The 18,436-nt window shown below is 42.7% G+C and overlaps 1 protein-coding gene across 1 annotated transcript in view; it reads right to left on the bottom strand.

The window, feature by feature from the left end:
* Window positions 1-18,436, bottom strand: part of LOC137423638 (sarcoplasmic/endoplasmic reticulum calcium ATPase 1) — a 44,821-nt gene that overhangs the window by 7,162 nt on the left and 19,223 nt on the right. Inside the window, exons 8-14 of the mRNA XM_068110990.2 lie at window positions 9,351-9,506; window positions 8,945-9,253; window positions 8,646-8,734; window positions 8,327-8,429; window positions 7,974-8,105; window positions 7,722-7,847; window positions 6,369-6,587 (exon numbers count right to left, since the gene is read on the bottom strand). Coding sequence (XP_067967091.2) covers window positions 6,369-6,587; window positions 7,722-7,847; window positions 7,974-8,105; window positions 8,327-8,429; window positions 8,646-8,734; window positions 8,945-9,253; window positions 9,351-9,506 — 1,134 coding nt within the window. The remainder of the gene's footprint in view (window positions 1-6,368; window positions 6,588-7,721; window positions 7,848-7,973; window positions 8,106-8,326; window positions 8,430-8,645; window positions 8,735-8,944; window positions 9,254-9,350; window positions 9,507-18,436) is intronic.

Genomic DNA, 18,436 nt, shown 5'->3' with positions numbered 1-18,436 from the left:
ATGCAAATTTCACATGTGGAAAAAGTAAGTACACCCTTGGCTCCAATCGGTGGTATTGCCCCCTTTGGCAGAAACAACCTCAAGTCGGCGTTCTTTATAACTGTCTACCAGTCTCTGACATCGACTGGGAGAAATTTTTGCCCACTCCTCCATGCAGAATTCTTTCAGCTGTGCGATGTTTGAGGGGTTTCTTGCATGCACAGCTCGTTTCAAATCCCCTCACAACATCTCGATGGGATTTAGATCCGGGCTTTGACTTGGCCATTCCAGAACCCTCCATTTCTTTATTTTCAGCCATTCCTTGGTGGATTTACTGGTATGTTTCGGGTCATTGTCATGTTGCAAGGTCAACCTTCGGTTGAGCTTCAACTCTCTGACAGATAGCCTCACATTATCCTTAAGCACCCTCTGGTACAATGAAGAATTCATAGTGGATTCTATGATGGTGAGCTGCCCAGGCCCTGATGCAGCAAAGCTGCGCCAAACCATGATATTTCCACCACCTATTTTACAGTTGGTATCAGGTTCTTGTGGTCAAATGCTGTCTTTGGTTTTCACCAAACATGTCTTCTGGTACTGTGGCCAAATAGCTCTACCTTTGACTCATCTGTCCAGAGCACATTGTTCCAGAAGTGCTCGTCTTGCCTTGGTGTTCATTGGCAAACTTTAGTCTTGCCCTGATGTTCTTTCTGGAGAACAAAGGCTTCCTCCTGGCACACCTCCCATGTAGATCAAATTTGTGCAGCCTCTTTCTAATGGTAGACTCGTGCACTTTGACATCAACAGTGGCAAGAGCTACCTGTAGGTCCCGTGATAACATTCTAGGGTTCTTAGAGACTTCTTTCAGCATCTTGCGGTCTGCTCTCAGGCTGAACTTGCTGGGGCGGCCTGGCCTGAACAAGTTGGCAGTTGTTTGGAATCTTCTGCACTTGTAGATGATCTTACGGACAGTCGAATGATTGATTTCAAATTGTTTGGAGATCTTTTTAAATCCCTTCCCAGACTCGTAGGCATCTATAACCTTCTTTCTGAAGGCCTCAGAGAGCTCTTTTGATCTCGGCATGATGACGCACACTTCAACAACAAAGAGCAAACCAAACTAAATGTCTGAGGTTTAAATAAGACAGGTTCCTCCAAGATCCTCTCTAACGATGTTCTAATCATTTGCACCTGAGCTGGTGCACCTGATTCTAAGTTTTAGGTATTTGAAGTAGTGATAAATGTAGGGGTGTACTTACTTTTTCAACATGCGAAATTTGCATTTATGTTTATTTAAATTATACAATGGACTACAAAATGTAAATGTTTCATGATATTTGTTATATTATATCACCCTTATCTATCAATATTGTTGAAATGAAGATCAAATAGCTGTATGTTGAAATATGTTTAAAAAAGTCAAAAGTTTACATGGGGTGTACTTACTTTTTCATGTGACTGTATATATATATATATATATATATATATATATATATATATATATATATATATATATATATATATATATATATATATATATATATAGACATATGTACGTACATACGTACATACATACGTACATATATACATACGTACATATATACATACAAGGGTGAGTATACATATATACATACATATATAACATACATACATATGTGCATACATGCATACGTCCTCGCATATGTACATACACATATACATACAATACCTACATGCATACATATGTACATATATACATACATACATACAAACATGCATACGTGCATACATGCAAAAGTACTCACATACAGTGCATTCAGAAAGTATTCAGACCCCTTCACTTTTTCACATTTTGTTATGTTGCAGCCTTATGCTGAAATCGTTTAAATTCATTTTTTCCCTCATCAATCTACACTCAATACCCAATAATGACAAAGAGAAAACAGGATTTTAGAAAGTTTTGCAGATTTATTAAAAAGAAAAAACTGAAATATCACATTGACATAAGTATTCAGACCCTTCACTCAGTAATTAGTTGAAGCACCTTGAGCGGTGCCTGATTTCCCCCAGACATGACGCTTAGAATTGAGGCGAAACAGTTCAAACTTGGTTTCATCAGATCACAGAATCTTGTTTCTCACAGTCTGAGAGTCCTTTAGGTGCTTTTTTGCAAACTCCAAGCGGGCTTTCATGTGTCTTTCACTGAGGAGAGGCTTCCGTCTGGCCACTCTGCCATAAAGCCCAGATTGGTGGAGTGTTGCAGTGATGGTTGTCCTTCTGGAAGTTTCTCCCATCTCCACACAGGATCTCTGGAGCTCAGCCAGAGTGACCATCGGGTTCTTGGTCACCTCTCTTCCCAAGGCCCTTCTCCCCCGATTGCTCAGTTTGGCCGGGCGGCCATTCTTGGAAGAGTCCTGGTTGTTCCAAACTTCTTCCATTTAAGAATTATGGAGGCCACTGGGCTCTTGGGAACCTTCAAGGCAGCAGAGATTTTTTTTGTAGGCTTCTCCAGATCTGTGCCTCAACACAATCCTGTCTCTGAGCTCTGCAGGCAGTTCCTTCGACCTCATGGCTTGGTTTTTCCTCTGATATGCATTGTCAGCTGTGAGACCTTATATAGACAGGTGTGTGCCTTTGCAAATCATGTCCATTCAATTGAATTTACCACAGGTGGACTCTAATCAAGGTGTAGAAACATCTCAAAGATGATCAAGAGAAATGGGAGGCACCTGAGCTAAATTTCAAGTGTCATAGCAAAGGGTCTGAATACTTATGTCAATGTGATATTTCAGTTTTTTGTTTTTAATAAATTTGCAAAACTTTCTAAAATCCTGTTTTCTCTTTGTCATTATGGGGTATTGAGTGTAGATTGATGAGGGAAAACATGAATTTAAACGATTTCAGCATAAGGCTGCAACATAACAAAATGGGAAAAAAGTGAAGGGGTTTGAATACTTTCTGAATGCACTGTACATACAAAAACTACATACATACATTCATACGTACACACATGCACGCACACATTTATACAATGCAGAGAATTGCTTTATTTAATGTAGAGTCGAGAGAAAAATGCATCATTGTGAGCACAAGAGGTAAAATGCTCCAAATTGATGTTTCAAGTTATTTCCATTCCCATATTCCTCTGTACAAGGGAAAGTAAAAATAATTAATAACTTGCATATGTAATGATACAGAGCATAAGGGCATTTCCAAAAAGCTAAAACTTGTAGGGGAAATGCTTGAAACAACAACCTATCAACTACCAGGCAAGAACTATGAGCAAATGATTATGAGCAAAGGTAAACACGAGAATGGACAAAATGCTGTACTGAAATACGTACCGGAATTATTTTGACACCATCAGGATAATATTTTGTACGATAAACATACATATTGGGAAATGAGAAAGTTGTAAGAATATTTAAAGTTGTTCATGGACGACTGGGCTTTCACTGCTTTCTCAATTGTGTGCCAAAGACGAGGAACATAGTATCTCATTGGATTCATGGAGGATGACATGCGAGTGGAGGGGAAGAATCAATTGTTGCAGGATCTGGTATGATAAGTGTATGCCATGTATTGCGATGAAAGTAAGAAGAACTAGAGCGAAGTCGATGGCGCACCATCAAAAATCCCCATGCTTCCCACATAAAGCAAAGTTAAAAGTTGGCAAAAAGTTCCACCAGGTATGACCCAATGTCAAATTTTGAATTTATTGTTTTTTTCCCGTTTTGACCCCTGTGACGTTGTCGTCACCCCCTGGGGAATGAACCGGACATCATATCAAATAAATCCGAAAAATGGCAGTGGGACAATCAGTCACATGGCTTGAGAAGAAAACATGAGGGCAATACCCCGAGCGCTCACCTGGTAGAATAAACGGTATACTGCACCGACTAAGGGTATTTTATACCAATATCAATGGTTGCTAGAAGACAGGGCAGCATGTAGAATCATACCAACATAGTCATAAAACTTTAAACAAAGAAAAAAATACCTATTTTGGGGAACCCCCACCCCATCCACCCCCCCCCCCCCCCACAACCCCATACACCTACTAAGACTCCAATTTTTCTGATGCCTCAAACAAACATTGGTACATAATGGGTGATTATATCATCGAAATTGCGTGTGTAGTTTCTGAGAAGAATGCAAATACCTATTTTGGGGAACCCCCAAAATGTAGGCTTGCCCAAAGGAAAAAGCAAATTCATATTTGGGGGAGGGGGGGGGGGGGTGTCAAACCTGGATCCACTTAGACCCCCTTAACCCACTATTTTTAAAATGCCGTGAACAAACTTTAGTCACAACACAACAAATATCATTTGTGCCAAATTTGGTCGCAATCCCATCAGCGGTTTCGGAGAAGAAGTTTCAAGTATTTACGGACTGACTGACGGATGGATGGACGGACGGACGGACAACGCGCCATCGCATAAACTCCCCTGAACTTCGTTCCAGGTGAGCTAACCAGGTGAGCTGAAAATCATTACATATTTCATATTGCATTTTTATAAAGTTTCATTAAAAGGGTTTTTTAATGTGCCTGTAATTACATTTTTCGGAATTTGACCCTGCTCCGGGGGGCGAGGCCAAAAATTATTCTGCTCTTGCATCTTCGTGCCATGTGGTGATAATTATAACTACTAAGTTTGATGAATTTCTGCCGAACCGTTTCGGAGGAGATAGTGTGACAGACAGACAGAGGGAGACGATTACAATATCACCCGTTTTTTTTAATGGCGTAGCCCATAGGGCCGTTTCGGAGGAGATAGTGTGACAGACAGACAGAGGGAGACGATTACAATATCACCCGTTTTTTTTATGGCGTAGCCCATAGGGCTACGCTGTCTGGAGCCCACAAACGGTGTCCCCACAAACGGTGTCCACACAAACGGTGTCCCCACAAACGTCCACCAATCAGAGCTGAGGATCTGGTCACATGACAGGGGGACAGCGTTTAGTAATCATTACAGTTGCATATTTTACTGAAGGTGAAATATAATAACCTTCTGTGTGACGTTTTGGGAGCCCAGCAGGTGGCATAAGGTAGGTAGGAAGTTTCAGAAATTCCATGATATAATTATGATTTTGAAATGCGATCGACACAGACCTTGCTCCCGAATCCGGAAGTGAACAGATGACGACGGTTCGTTGGTTTGATAATATCTCAATACAATCGTGGTTTAACATTATATTTTGATATATTAATATTGTAGTATTTATTTGTGATTGCAATGATGAATGTTGCTGTTTGGAATGAAAATATAGAGAACGTGCTGTCAATACCTGACGCTCGACTGAAGGTGGCACAGGAATGTGGAATTTATTGGTTCATCGTTTGCCATTCGCCGTTTTTTTTAACTAAGTCATTCACGAACCGGCTGTTCATGCCTGAAGTCAAAAAAAAATTAATACTCACATTATTTGCTAACTGCTGATGGTATCCCCACCCAGATCATACTATCCTCTTCAACTAAAGTATCAAACAAGCCCGACTACGCCGTTGTTAGACTATCGGTCTTGTTTCATAAAGCGTGGGGGTAAAAGTGCGAGGAAGAAGATTACGGACATACTGTACTTATACGTGAATATCCCTGTTTGTGCAATTTGTCAATATCATTAAAAAGAGTCAGTGTTACGTCTAGCGAAAAGAGGTGCGGTGTGGTCTCAAGTACAAATCATCACAGCTCTTTTATTATTATTCTTTTTTTTGAGCAACAATGAGTGAATGAAGCTTATTGTTGCTGGTGCGGACCCATACAATATTCAAATAAATGAGTAAACGTAAAACTGGAGTATTGTAAAGAGAAATTCAAGTGGTTGATGGAAAAAATGAACGTAAAACGTTACACGAAACAGGTTTTGTCAGCTTTTAATCATTTTAAGTTGAAAGTACGAGAGAAGAGACGTAGGTCATTCAAAATGACCTGCAACCAGTGAGGGGATCAAGAGTCGACCACAAAGAGTGGACTGGCACCACATGTACGAGTCGAACAAAGCAGGTGGAGGCAGGAACATTCTCCCACCGGTAACCAGCCACCTGTGTTTTTGCCGAAAATCGCACAGCAAAGTGGCAGTTGAGACTAGTTTGACGTCATGAAGACGAGAATTCAAATGTCTTGTACTGTTGCTTTCAGCTATATTTATTTACTTGGCAGAAAATAAACATTTTGGACTATTATTGAGCAATAGAGGCCGAAAAACAGAAGAAAGAGGGTAAACACCTATCGTATAACTCTCGGACTAGTCAGGTCACCTTGGACAACCCCTTGACCCACCTTGATATTTCCTTCTTTTTTTTTTTCTTTTTTTTTTTCAAACCAAAGTACATTGATGCATGTATTGTAACCCATTATGACGTGTAGTCACACCATTTTGAGCTGTGCAATGACCAAGTCTCGTACCTCATACTGGGCGAACTTTGTGGAATCCTCCAGGTTCATGTCTTCCCTCTTGGGTGGATTGTCACAAGTGGCCAGTGCAATGCAGCGCAATGTGTCTTTCCCTGTTCCGTACTCTCTGATCACATTCAGGATCTTGTCCTTCACGGGTCCGGTCAGGGGCACCCGAGTGGTCCCCACACGTACGTGGTTGCAGCGATCAATGACACCCTCTGGTGCACCCTGGTATTAAGAAATGTCATGGGTTAGGATTGTGGTTGTTGTGGTTATTCTGTGGGTAAAAATATTTGGTCAAACATTTTATCACAAGGAACTGAGTCATATTTTTGGTTGACTTCAAATGTTGCCCTATTTTGTGTACTATTTAAACATAAGGGGTGTTGCAAAACATGTTACCTTTTTTCCCCCCGAGAACCCGTTACGGTTGTGCACGCATTCGGGGAAAAAAAAGGTAAAATGTTTTGCAACACCCCTTATTACCCCAAATGCCATAACTTTTTTTATTTTAAACAGTTTTCCTTTTGTGAACCAGGATATTGCTTATAAAAGTGATGCAAATTATAACTAGAACGGCACTCAGTCGAGAGCATACCTCCCTCCGCCAGGTGAGCAGTTTACGTTTTGTATCCCAGAGTAGACCAGAAAATCACAATACAGAATCGCATTTAATCAAAATCATCCGTCCACAACTTTTTGAGATTTCCTGCTATATGTTGGTTTTAACCCCATCACTCAATGGTGAAGATTCACTTAAAAAATTAAATAATTCTCATATCCAAATCCATATTCAGATCTTCACCAAAATCGAATGGATTCGATCTTGTCAGACACCTAACATCTCCACCAAGTTTGGTCCAAATCCGTTCACAACTTTTTGAGATATCCTGCTATGTATCATTTTTGGCCCTATCTCCCAATGGTGAAGAAGAATCACTTTAAAAATTCTAGTAGCCAGATCCGAATCCGTCCACAACTTTTTGAGATATCCTGCTGTATGTTGGTTTTAGCCCCATCACTCAATGGTGAAGAATCACTTAAAAAATTAAATAACTCTCATATCCAAATCCATATTCAGATCTTCACCAAAATCGGATGGATTCGATCTTGTCAGACACCCAACCGGTCCACCAAGTTTGGTACAAATCCGTCCACAACTTTTTGAGATATCCTGCTATGTATCGTTTTTGGCCCAATCTCCCAATGGTGAAGAAGAATCACTAAAAAAATTCTAGTAGCCGGATCCGAATCCGTCCACAACTTTTTGAGATATCTTGTTCACAAACAAACAAACAGACAGGGGTGAAAACACAACCTCCATCCACCTTTGGTGGCGGAGGTAATAAAAAAAAACAATACCTTAACAAACATTTTGGGACCGACAGCTGCCCTTGTTGGCTTGGTTGGGGTGCAGTAAACAGACATTGACTTCCTGTCTCGAGAGAACTCCAAAGTGAATTCCTTCTTCATCAGTTGTTTTATTACCTGGGGTGACGGATAGACAGGTGGAAACAGAAACAGACGGATCAAAGCAGAGACAATAGATTGAATGATGGACAATTGTTCTGTAATTTCCGAGTATAAACATCCTCGTATCAAACCAGGACTCACGTTGTTGCAGACGCTCGCCCTTTCAACTTTGCTGAGTCCATGCGTTGGAGTATCGAAAACATTCATCTTTTCCACCTGGCATGTCAGCGCCGTCTCCGTTGCTTCTCCAACTTTCTCATACACACCTTTGGCCTGAAATTACAGAAAACATTCATCGCCCGTTCATACCGAGTCTAACGCTGTAGTTAACAGAACAAAACCAACATGGCGGCGTAAAACCAACATGGCGGCGTAAAACCAACATGGCGGCGTAAAACCAACATGGCGGCGTGTGACACCGAGGAGGAAGCAGATCACAACAGAAGGGGCAAGAAAGAGAAAATGAGGAGAATCTTTCGAACGGGAAGTCGTACCTCATTGAAATCCAGAGATGAATCGTTGCAGAGGGAACAAATGGTGGCCAGTTCAACCAGGCCATCATATTGACCACACCGACATGGCTTCTCGTTGAACAATCTGATGGAGGACAGGAAGTGCAGAGAGAATGCGAACACTGCTTTTTGCATGTGAGTAACATAGAAGAAGGAGTGAAGGGGAAGTTTAACAAATGAGAAAGAGTCAATTTGAAGGATACGTGATGGTGAAGCAAGACAAAGGGTACAAGATAAAGTCTATTGGATTATTGAAATAAATGTATAAACACGAGGTAGATCAAAATGTCTGTCGACTTACACCTCGCCTTCTGGTGCATAGGTGGAGCCCGTGATGTGGAACTCATTGAGAGAGCAGTGATCTCCATCAATCTTGTCTACGATGAACATCTAAGAAGAACAACAGTGGATTTCATCCCTGTCCGTCTCCTGTTGTCTTCCCATGTCCTTCATGGATATCTCCTCCCGTCGCTCCATAAATCACAACCAGACATCTATTTGTCTTTAATTTATTTTTTGTCAGTTAGGGAGAGCACGTGATCAGTGTTATATCATACATTCAAAAACCCCAAAAAGTCTCCAGGTCTTTCTCCAACTCACCCGACACACGGACATCTGGTTGGTGGTCAGTGTCCCGGTCTTGTCTGAGCAGATGACAGATGTGCAACCCAGTGTCTCGACGGATGGCAAGCTACGGACGATGGCATTCTTTTTGGCCATTCTCCTGGTGCCCAATGCAAGACAGGTGGTTATCACAGCTGGCAGGCCCTCGGGAATGGCTGCCACTGCTAGAGCTACGGCGATCTTGAAATAGTAGACCGCTCCGCGGATCCAGGAGCCACCATGCACCGGATCATTGAAGTGGCCAATGTTAATCAGCCACACAGCAATGCAGATAAGGGTGATAACCTGGTCAGGTTTGGGAGGCAATGAGAAAGCAATAAGCATACCGAAGTGATTTATATGATTGATGCTGAGGGCAATGAGGACTTGGACGTGCCCTTACCTTGGACAATTGCTCACCAAACTCATCCAACGTCTGCTGCAGAGGGGTTTTTTCCTGCTCTGTCGATACCATCTCGTCTCTGATCTTACCAATTTCAGTGGAAACAGCTGTAGCAATCACCACACCAATGGCCTTGCCCGAGGCTATGTTTGTACCCTGTTGGAAGATAGGGCCAAAGTGAAAGAGCAGCGGAAAGTTAAAGTGACATGAAGAGTCGTTTGTATGAAATTGTTCCGATAGACCTGCGAAGCAAGATCGATATTTAAAAAAAATAAAAATAAAAAAAATAAATATATATATATATATATATACATACATATATATATATATATATATATATATATATATATATATATATATATATATATATATATATATATATATATATATATTTCTATATATACATATATATATATAATATATATATATATATATATATATATACTGAAACGCAAAAGAAACTTACCACCTTTGAAACCTTTAAATATCAACAATAACACTGCGTGTAATAAATGTGTGAACTTATTTGTGGACAATAGTGTCCTCACTGTCAGACAAAACGGTCACGGATGGTCACTTGAACCTTCAATGGTCACTTCATAGCACAGCTGTTGAACAGCCGTTTTGACCGTCAGTGATTAGCCAAGGGGTACAGGATGATTTTAATGAGCTGCACGTGATGTCTTGATATTGGCTTTAAAAAGGCCAGTGCAAAATGGGCATTTCAATCAACATGCCACGATTGTCAAGGGTTCAACGGCAGCGTGCCCTGGGCATGCTGCAAGGCGGACTGAGCTACTGTACAAACCAACAATTGCTAATTGAAACATTGACATTTTATTGATGACATGTCAAGTTTTTGACCAAGATACACCATCTCATCAGTTTGTTCTACAGTACAGAACAGCACAGGGTGCAATGTCAGTCCCCTTTCAATAGCGTGTGTGGCAGGTAGCTCAGTCCGCCTTGCAGCATGCCCAGGGCACGCTGCCGTTGATCCCTTGACAATCGTGGCATGTTGATTGAAATGCCCATTTTGCACTGGCCTTTTTAAAGCCAATATCAAGACATCACGTGCAGCTCATTAAAATCATCCCGTACCCCTTGGCTAATCACTGACGGTCAAAACGGCTGTTCAGCAGCTGTGCTATGAAGTGACCATTGAAGGTTCAAGTGACCATCCGTGACCGTTTTGTCTGACAGTGAGGACACTATTGTCCACAAATAAGTTCACACATTTACTACACGCAGTGTTATTGTTGATATTTAAAGGTTTCAAAGGTGGTAAGTTTCTTTTGCGTTTCAGTATATATATATATATATATATATATATATATATTATTTAATCTTTTTATTTTTGAAAAATATAGTTTTGTAGAAAATATAATATAGAAAAATATAGTCAATTTTTGGAAAAATTTGGCTGGCTCAACAGCGCAGTGGGCTGTTAACGTGTTATCAACAGAGGTCCGTGCTTCGAGCCCCGAATTGTCAGAATTTTTTCACACTTAGCCCCTCACAGGAATTTGATTCCTGTTAATAAAAATTGTAGATGAATTAATCTTCAATGCATTTCTGCTTATACACATACATACGCATACATAGTCATGTGAAAAAATAAGTACACCCCATGTAAAGTTTTGACTTTTTCAACATACAGCTATTTGATCTTCATTTCAACAATATTGACAGAAAAAGGTGATATAATATAACAAATATCATGAAACATTTACATTTTGTAGTCCATTGTATAATTTAAATAAACATAAATGCAAATTTCGCATGTGGAAAAAGTAAGTACACCCTTGGCTCTAATAGGTGGTATTGCCCCCTTTGGCAGAAACAACCTCAAGTAGGCATTTCTTATAACTGTCTACCAGTCTCTGACATCGACTGGGAGAAATGTTTGCCCACTCCTCCATGCAGAATTCTTTCAGCTGTGCAATGTTTGAGGGGTTTCTTGCATGCACAGCTCGTTTCAAATCCCCCCACAACATGTCAATGGGATTTAGATCCGGGCTTTGTCTTGGCCATTCCAGAACCCTCCATTTCTTTATTTTCAGCCATTCCTTGGTGGATGTACTGGTATGTTTAGGGTCATTGTCATGTTGCAAGGTCCACCTTCGGTTGAGCTTCAACTTTCCGACAGATGGCCTCACATTATCCTCAAGCACCCTCTGGTACAACGAAGAATTCATAGTGGATTCTATGATGGTGAGCTGCCCAGGCCCTGATGCAGCAAAGCTGCCCCAAACCATAATATTTCCACCACCATGCTTTACAGTTGGTATCAGGTTCTTGTGGTCAAATGCTGTCTTTGGTTTTCGACAAACATGTCTTCTGGTGCTGTGGCCAAATAGCTCTACCTTTGACTCATCTGTCCAGAGCACATTGTTCCAGAAGTGCTGGTCTTTGCCGAGGTGTTCATTGGCAAACTTTAGTCTTGCCCTGATGTTCTTTCTGGACAGCAAAGGTTTCCTCCTGGCACACCTCCCATGTAGATCAAATTTGTGCAGCCTCTTTCTAATGGTAGACTTGTGCTCTTTGATATCAACAGTGGCAAGAGCTACCTGTAGGTCCCGTGATGACATTCTGGGGTTCTTATAAACTTCTTTCAGCATCCTGCAGTCTGCTCTCGGGCTGAACTTGCTGGGGCGGCCTGGCCTGAACAAGTTGGCAGTTGCTTGGAATCTTCTCCACTTGTAGATGATCCTCCGGACAGTCGAATGATTGATTTCAAATTGTTTGGAGATCTTTTTAAATCCCATCCCAAACTCGTAGGCATCTATAACCTTCTTTCTGAAGGCCTCAGTGAGCTCTTTTGATCTAGGCATGGTGACGCCGCACACTTCAACAACAAAGAGCAAACCAAACTAAATGTCTGAGGTCTAAATAAGACAGGTTCCTCCAAGATCCTCTCTAACGATGTTCTAATCATTTGCACCTGAGCTGGTGCACCTGATTCTAATTTTAGGTATTTGAAGTAGTGATAAATGTTAGGTTGGACTTACTTTTTCACGTGACTGTATACCTACGCTAACATTCGGGGTCTGCCGAGCAGGCACATAAGACATCGGCCATTATAAATCTCGTTCTGAGGAGATTGCGGCTGGCTCAATAGCGCAGTGGGCTGTTGACGCGTTATCAACGGAGGTCCGTGGTTCGAGCCCCGCATTGAGTCGGAATTTTTTCACACTTAGCCCCTCGCAGGAATTTGATTCCTGTTAATATATATATATATATATATATATATATATATATATATATATATATATATATATATATATATATATATATATATATATATATATGTCAGGTCGTAGATTTGTTATTCCAATCTGGCCCCGCGGCTGGCATCAGTGCGGTATGTACCCCGGCCAACAATAAGTCGACCAGGGCCTCCCAATCGGCGAGGGTCTGGGCCGCGGTTTGGGCCGGGGGCGGCGCTACATTTGGCCAGCGTGCGTGTACTTTGGCCTGGTCCCACACCCGCGCGGGCAATACAGCCTTCCCCATGTGGCAGACGTCCCGCCAATCTGCGCCTGTATTTTGTATCCACAACCGCATAAATTCCGGTATCTGACCGGGATGTTCAGCCAGCAGGGTTCTCACCCGCTCCTGCATAGACGCCAAATCTGATTCTCTCCAGGGTATCCTGATGTTAATGGGTGCCCCCCTGTTCAGTCCTATTGTTTTTAAAGGACACATCCCGATTGCAGGTGGTGGGTTCTCTGATTCCGTGCATTCTTCCAATGAGGGGTACAGTTCTCCTGGCCCTTCTGGGGCCGCGAACCCGCTGTCCATCCCATTAATTTCTGGTCCTCTAAATGGATTGCCCGGGCTAAGGTGAACCTGAGGGGCGGCTGGTCTAGTTTTCTGGGGGTCTAACCCCTGGGGGAACAGGGGCGGGGGTGGGAGAGGTGGCGCCTGTAGCCCTGGGACAGGGCTCAGGGCTTGGGGGGGTAGAGGCATGGTGGCTACCTCCCCTGTCGCGGGGTCTTGGTCCGGATTATGGACGAGCGGCATTAGCCGCTGATTTGCTTGCTTAACTACCTCCTTAATTGTTTTGTCCTGACCCTTGTCTGCTTGTTTCTTTTGGCCCTGAAGCTTCAGTACTTCCCCTGCCAAGCTAGCCTGTCTTGAGGCTGCCAGTCGCTTCATTCCTTCCTTTTCCCACCAGCCATACACTTTCCAGTAATCGGGTGGGAAGTGTTTCCTTTCCCTTTCTAGCTTATCCAAAGCTCCGTACAACACTTCCAACTTGTCAAGTGCAAACGATCCCTCCTCTGGCCAGGGATTATTTAAATCTTTAGTTAACACAGCCCAGTCCTTTACTGGTCTTACCGCGGCAAAATGATGCCTCTTAAACATGAAAGATGCCGGGGTTCCCTTAAGGGGTTCCCTTTCTTTCATTAGCTTGCTTCCCATCTTATTGCTCTGGGCTGATCCTTCCTGGAAAGTTCTCGGCCACCTGGTTCAACCTTTACGGCTGTCCGACCTCACTTTTCCCCTTTCCCTTGTTAACTATAACGTTACCCCTATCGAACGTTATCTTTACTGATATCCTGCGCAAATCCTATCCTTTAACGTTATTCTTACTCTTAATGTTTTATCCTGGTGATTTTAACAAAGCCACGTCATTCTGAGGCCTAAAATGAGCCTTTACTTACAATTTCTGTTCGAGTGCAGGCAGCGCGGAAGACAGGGAGACTGAACCGCTCGAGGGAGGAAGGTACGAATTTGGAATAATAGCCCTCTGATATAAAACAACTCTCACCTTTAATCAAATCAGCGTGCCGGCGCCGGCCTCAGGCAGCCTTCCTCCTGTCCCTCGGGCTCCGTTTCCCGTCGTCCGGTGCTGCACCCCACTCCTGGTACCAAATGTGAAGAAGCGGCTCTTCGTTTGCAAAGGAAGTCCACAAACAGTTTGAAAATGACGCAGCTTTATTAAAAACCAACTTATACAGATCCGGAAGAAGGCGAACATCGACAGCACGACTCGCCCTTGTGCCACGTTCAGACCTTCCCGAAGCACATTGATTCGCAGTCCGTATAAATAGGGACAAGTTTATCAGAAAATCTCCGAGAGAACAAAGCGACTGGCCTTATCTAGCCTCGAAAAAGCACACGTATACAATTGTCCAGCACGACCGAAGCGAGCCTTTCCTCATTTTAAACTAAAACGAAGTATCTCAAGAGACAACGTGCCACATCGGGCTTTATTGAAAGACAATCGTGTAATGCGGGTATCTCCCAAGGGCATGACCGTTGATTAACTTCGAAGATCTGCAAGGACTGCGTCTGCAAAGGGTGGGGGGAGCAAGTTCCGCAGGGGAGGTTGCTGGCCCCCTGGCGGGGCAGAACCTCATCTGGACCAGACGTCTTCGTTGTGGATCCGAAACGTTAATGGACTTTCATGTTCTGAGCCCTCAGGTTCCAAGCACGCACCACACCCGCATTCCCCAAATGCACGGGCGAGGCGCTATGGGCGCACGGTATGCCCTTGGGAGATACCCGCATTACACGATTGTCTTTCAATAAAGCCCGATGTGGCACGTTGTCTCTTGAGATACTTTGTCTCGACGAGACAAGAGGAAGGAATGTCAGGTCGTAGATTTGTTATTGCCTAAAGTTCAGTTATAGACGTTGGTTGCGAATGTGTTATGATTTAAATGTTGTTTAAAAATGCTATTTTCATAAAGTTAATAAAAGGTTTTTGCTTCGTTTTAGTTTAAAATGAGGAAAGGCTCGCTTCGGTCGTGCTGGACAATTGTATACGTGTGCTTTTTCGAGGCTAGATAAGGCCAGTCGCTTTGTTCTCTCGGAGATTTTCTGATAAACTTGTCCCTATTTATACGGACTGCGAATCAATGTGCTTCGGGAAGGTCTGAACGTGGCACAAGGGCGAGTCGTGCTGTCGATGTTCGCCTTCTTCCGGATCTGTATAAGTTGGTTTTTAATAAAGCTGCGTCATTTTCAAACTGTTTGTGGACTTCCTTTGCAAACGAAGAGCCGCTTCTTCACATATATATATATATATATATATATATATATATATATATATATATATATATATATATATATATATATATATACACATATATATATATATATATATATATATATATATATATATATATATACAGTGGATTCAGAAAGTATTCAGACCCCTTCACTTTTTTCACATTTTGTTATGTTGCAGCCTTATGCTGAAATCGTTTAAATTCATTTTTTCCCTCCTCAATCTACACTCCATAATGACAAAGAGAAAACAGGATTTTAGAAAGTTTTGCAAATTTATTAAAAAGAAAAAACTGAAATATCACATTGACATAAGTATTCAGACCCTTTGCTATGACACTTGAAATTTAGGTCAGGTGCCTCCCATTTCTCTTGATCATCTTTGAGATGTTTCTACACCTTGAGTGGAGTCCACCTGTGGTAAATTCAATTGATTGGACATGATTTGGAAAGGCAAACACCTGTCTATATAAGGTCTCACAGCTGACAATGCATATCAGAGCAAAAACCAAGCCATGAGGTTGAAGGAACTGCCTGCAGAGCTCAGAGACAGGATTGTGTCGAGGCACAGATCTGCGGAAGCCTCCAAAAAAAATTCTGCTGCATTGAAGGTTCCCAAAAGCACAGTGGCCTCCATAATTCTTAAATGGAAGAATTTTGGAACAACCAGGACTCTTCCTAGAGCTGGCCGCCTGGCCAACCTGAACAATCGGGGGAGAAGGGCCTTGGTAAGGGAGGTGACCAATAACCCGATGGTCACTCTGGCTGAGCTCCAGAGATCCTGTGTGGAGATGGGAGAAACTTCCAGAAGGACAACCATCAATGCAACACTCCACCGATCTGGGCTTTATGGCAGAGTGGCCAGACGGAAGCCTCTCCTCAGTGAAAGAAACATGAAAGCCCACTTGGAGTTTTTAAAAAGGCACCGAAAGGACTCTCAGACTGTGAGAAACAAGATTCTGTGGGCTTTCATGTATCCTTCACTGAGGAGAGGCTTCCATCTGGCCACTCTGCCATAAAGCCCAGATCGGTGGAGTGTTGCAGTGATGGTTGTCCTTCTGGAAGTTTCTCCCATCTCCACACAGGATCTCTGGAGCTCAGCCAGAGTGACCATCGGGTTCTTGGTCACCTCTCTTACCGAGGCCCTTCTCACCCGATTGCTCAGTTTAGCCGGGCGGCCAGCTCCAGGAAGAGTCCTGGTTGTTCCAAACTTCTTCCATTTAAGAATTTTGGAGGCCAATATGCTCTTGGGAACCTTCAATGCAGCAGAATTTTTTTTGGAGGCTTCCGCAGATCTGTGCCTCGACACAATCCTGTCTCTGAGCTCTGCAGGCAGTTCCTTCAACCTCATGGCTTGGTTTTTGCTCTGATATGCCTTGTCAGCTGTGAGACCTTATATAGACAGGTGTTTGCCTTTCCAAATCATGTCCAATCAATTGAATTTACCACAGGTGGACTCCACTCAAGGTGTAGAAACATCTCAAAGATGTCCAAGAGAAATGGGAAGCACCTGAGCTAAATTTCAAGTGTCATAGCAAAGGGTCTGAATGCTTATGTCAATGTGATATTTCAGTTTTTTCTTTTTAATAAATTTGCAAAACTTTCTAAAATCCTGTTTTCTCTTTGTCATTATGGGCTATTGAGTGTAGTTTGATGAGGGAAAAAATTGAATTTAAACGATTTCAGCATAAGGCTGCAACATAACAAAATGTGAAAAAAGTGAAGGGGTCTGAATACTTTCTGAATGCAATGTAGATGTATATATATATATATATATAAATAATACCAATTTATACCAAACAGTTTTATACCAAACAGGCAAGAGCAGACCATGTCTCAAGCAACGTTTCATCCGCTAACCCAATAGACTTCCTCAGTCCCAAAGACCCCAGGCACCATCACCTTGACCACAGGACCCCAGGCAGCTCACCAAACTCATCCATTTTCTGCTGTAAAGGGTTTTTTGTTATTGCTTAACAGCTCTGGGTTCAGGAGCCAGTTCTGTTTGATTTGCTCAACCCACACCCGGAAGTGGCTGCGTGCGAATAAAAGCAGGCACATGCTGATACCATGGCCATTGGCCATGGGTGTGTTCCATTACCAATCAGCTTGTAGAACACTTGCCAAGTGGCCTGAGCACTCAAGCAAGCACTTCCTTGAAATGGTTGATAAGGAACGGCCGACTTAGCAAGCGATAGCAACCTTATTAACCTGCACTTGCGAAGCAAAAAACGCGGTTAAGCAGTTGGTAAGTGCGTACGTACGTATGTTGTACGTGTCAACCTTTCGTCCGATTGACATGAAATTTTCGCAATATTATGCTTCCACTCGTGCATAATTTTAGTGATATTTATGACGTCATAGATCACGTGGTACGGGCGCCATTTTGTTTCAATTCATTCATTCATTTTTTCGGCAACCGTTTCTGTTGACGGCGCGTTGTTGACGGCGCGTTCTGTTGACAGGAAACAATATCTCACCATTCTCAAGACCGAACTCTCTTATCTGTCTCCCTCTTCCAAATCCTGGTGGCGTCTGGTCAAATCTGTTTCTGGTGTTTGTTCCCCCTCCATCCCCTCCCTCACCTCAAACGGCTTAACGGCTGACTCCGCACGTGAAAAAGCTGAATGCCTCAACTCTGTGTTTGCCTCTAAATCTTGTGTCCCAAACCCATCCCTCTCTGTACCCACCGTACCCAGTCGTACCCAGCTGCTCCTGGACTCTGTGTCCTTTCCTCCTGACAAGGTGGAAAAGTTTCTGTCAACCCTCGACTCTGATTCTGCAACTGGTCCTGACGGCATCAGCCCACGGGTCCTAAAATCATGTTCTTCTGCTCTTTCACTCCCTCTTTCTGTTCTCTTCACCCTCTCTTTTGCTCAAGGTCATCTGCCATCTGCTTGGAAATCAGCCAACATCACCGGTTTGCACAAAAAAGGTGCAAAAACAGATCCCAGCAACTACAGACCAATCAGCCTTCTCCCAATTATCAGGAAAGTCATGGAATCCATCATTGCTTCAGATATTAAATCTTTCCTCTTCTCCAATGGCTTGATCTCTGATCATCA

Source organism: Myxine glutinosa, chromosome 3, assembly GCF_964187855.1.
Source record: "Myxine glutinosa chromosome 3, kmMyxGlut1.1, whole genome shotgun sequence".
NCBI lineage: Eukaryota > Metazoa > Chordata > Myxini > Myxiniformes > Myxinidae > Myxine > Myxine glutinosa.
The sequence above is the reverse complement of the archived record's forward strand: the minus strand, read 5'-3'. Positions and strand labels throughout refer to the sequence as shown.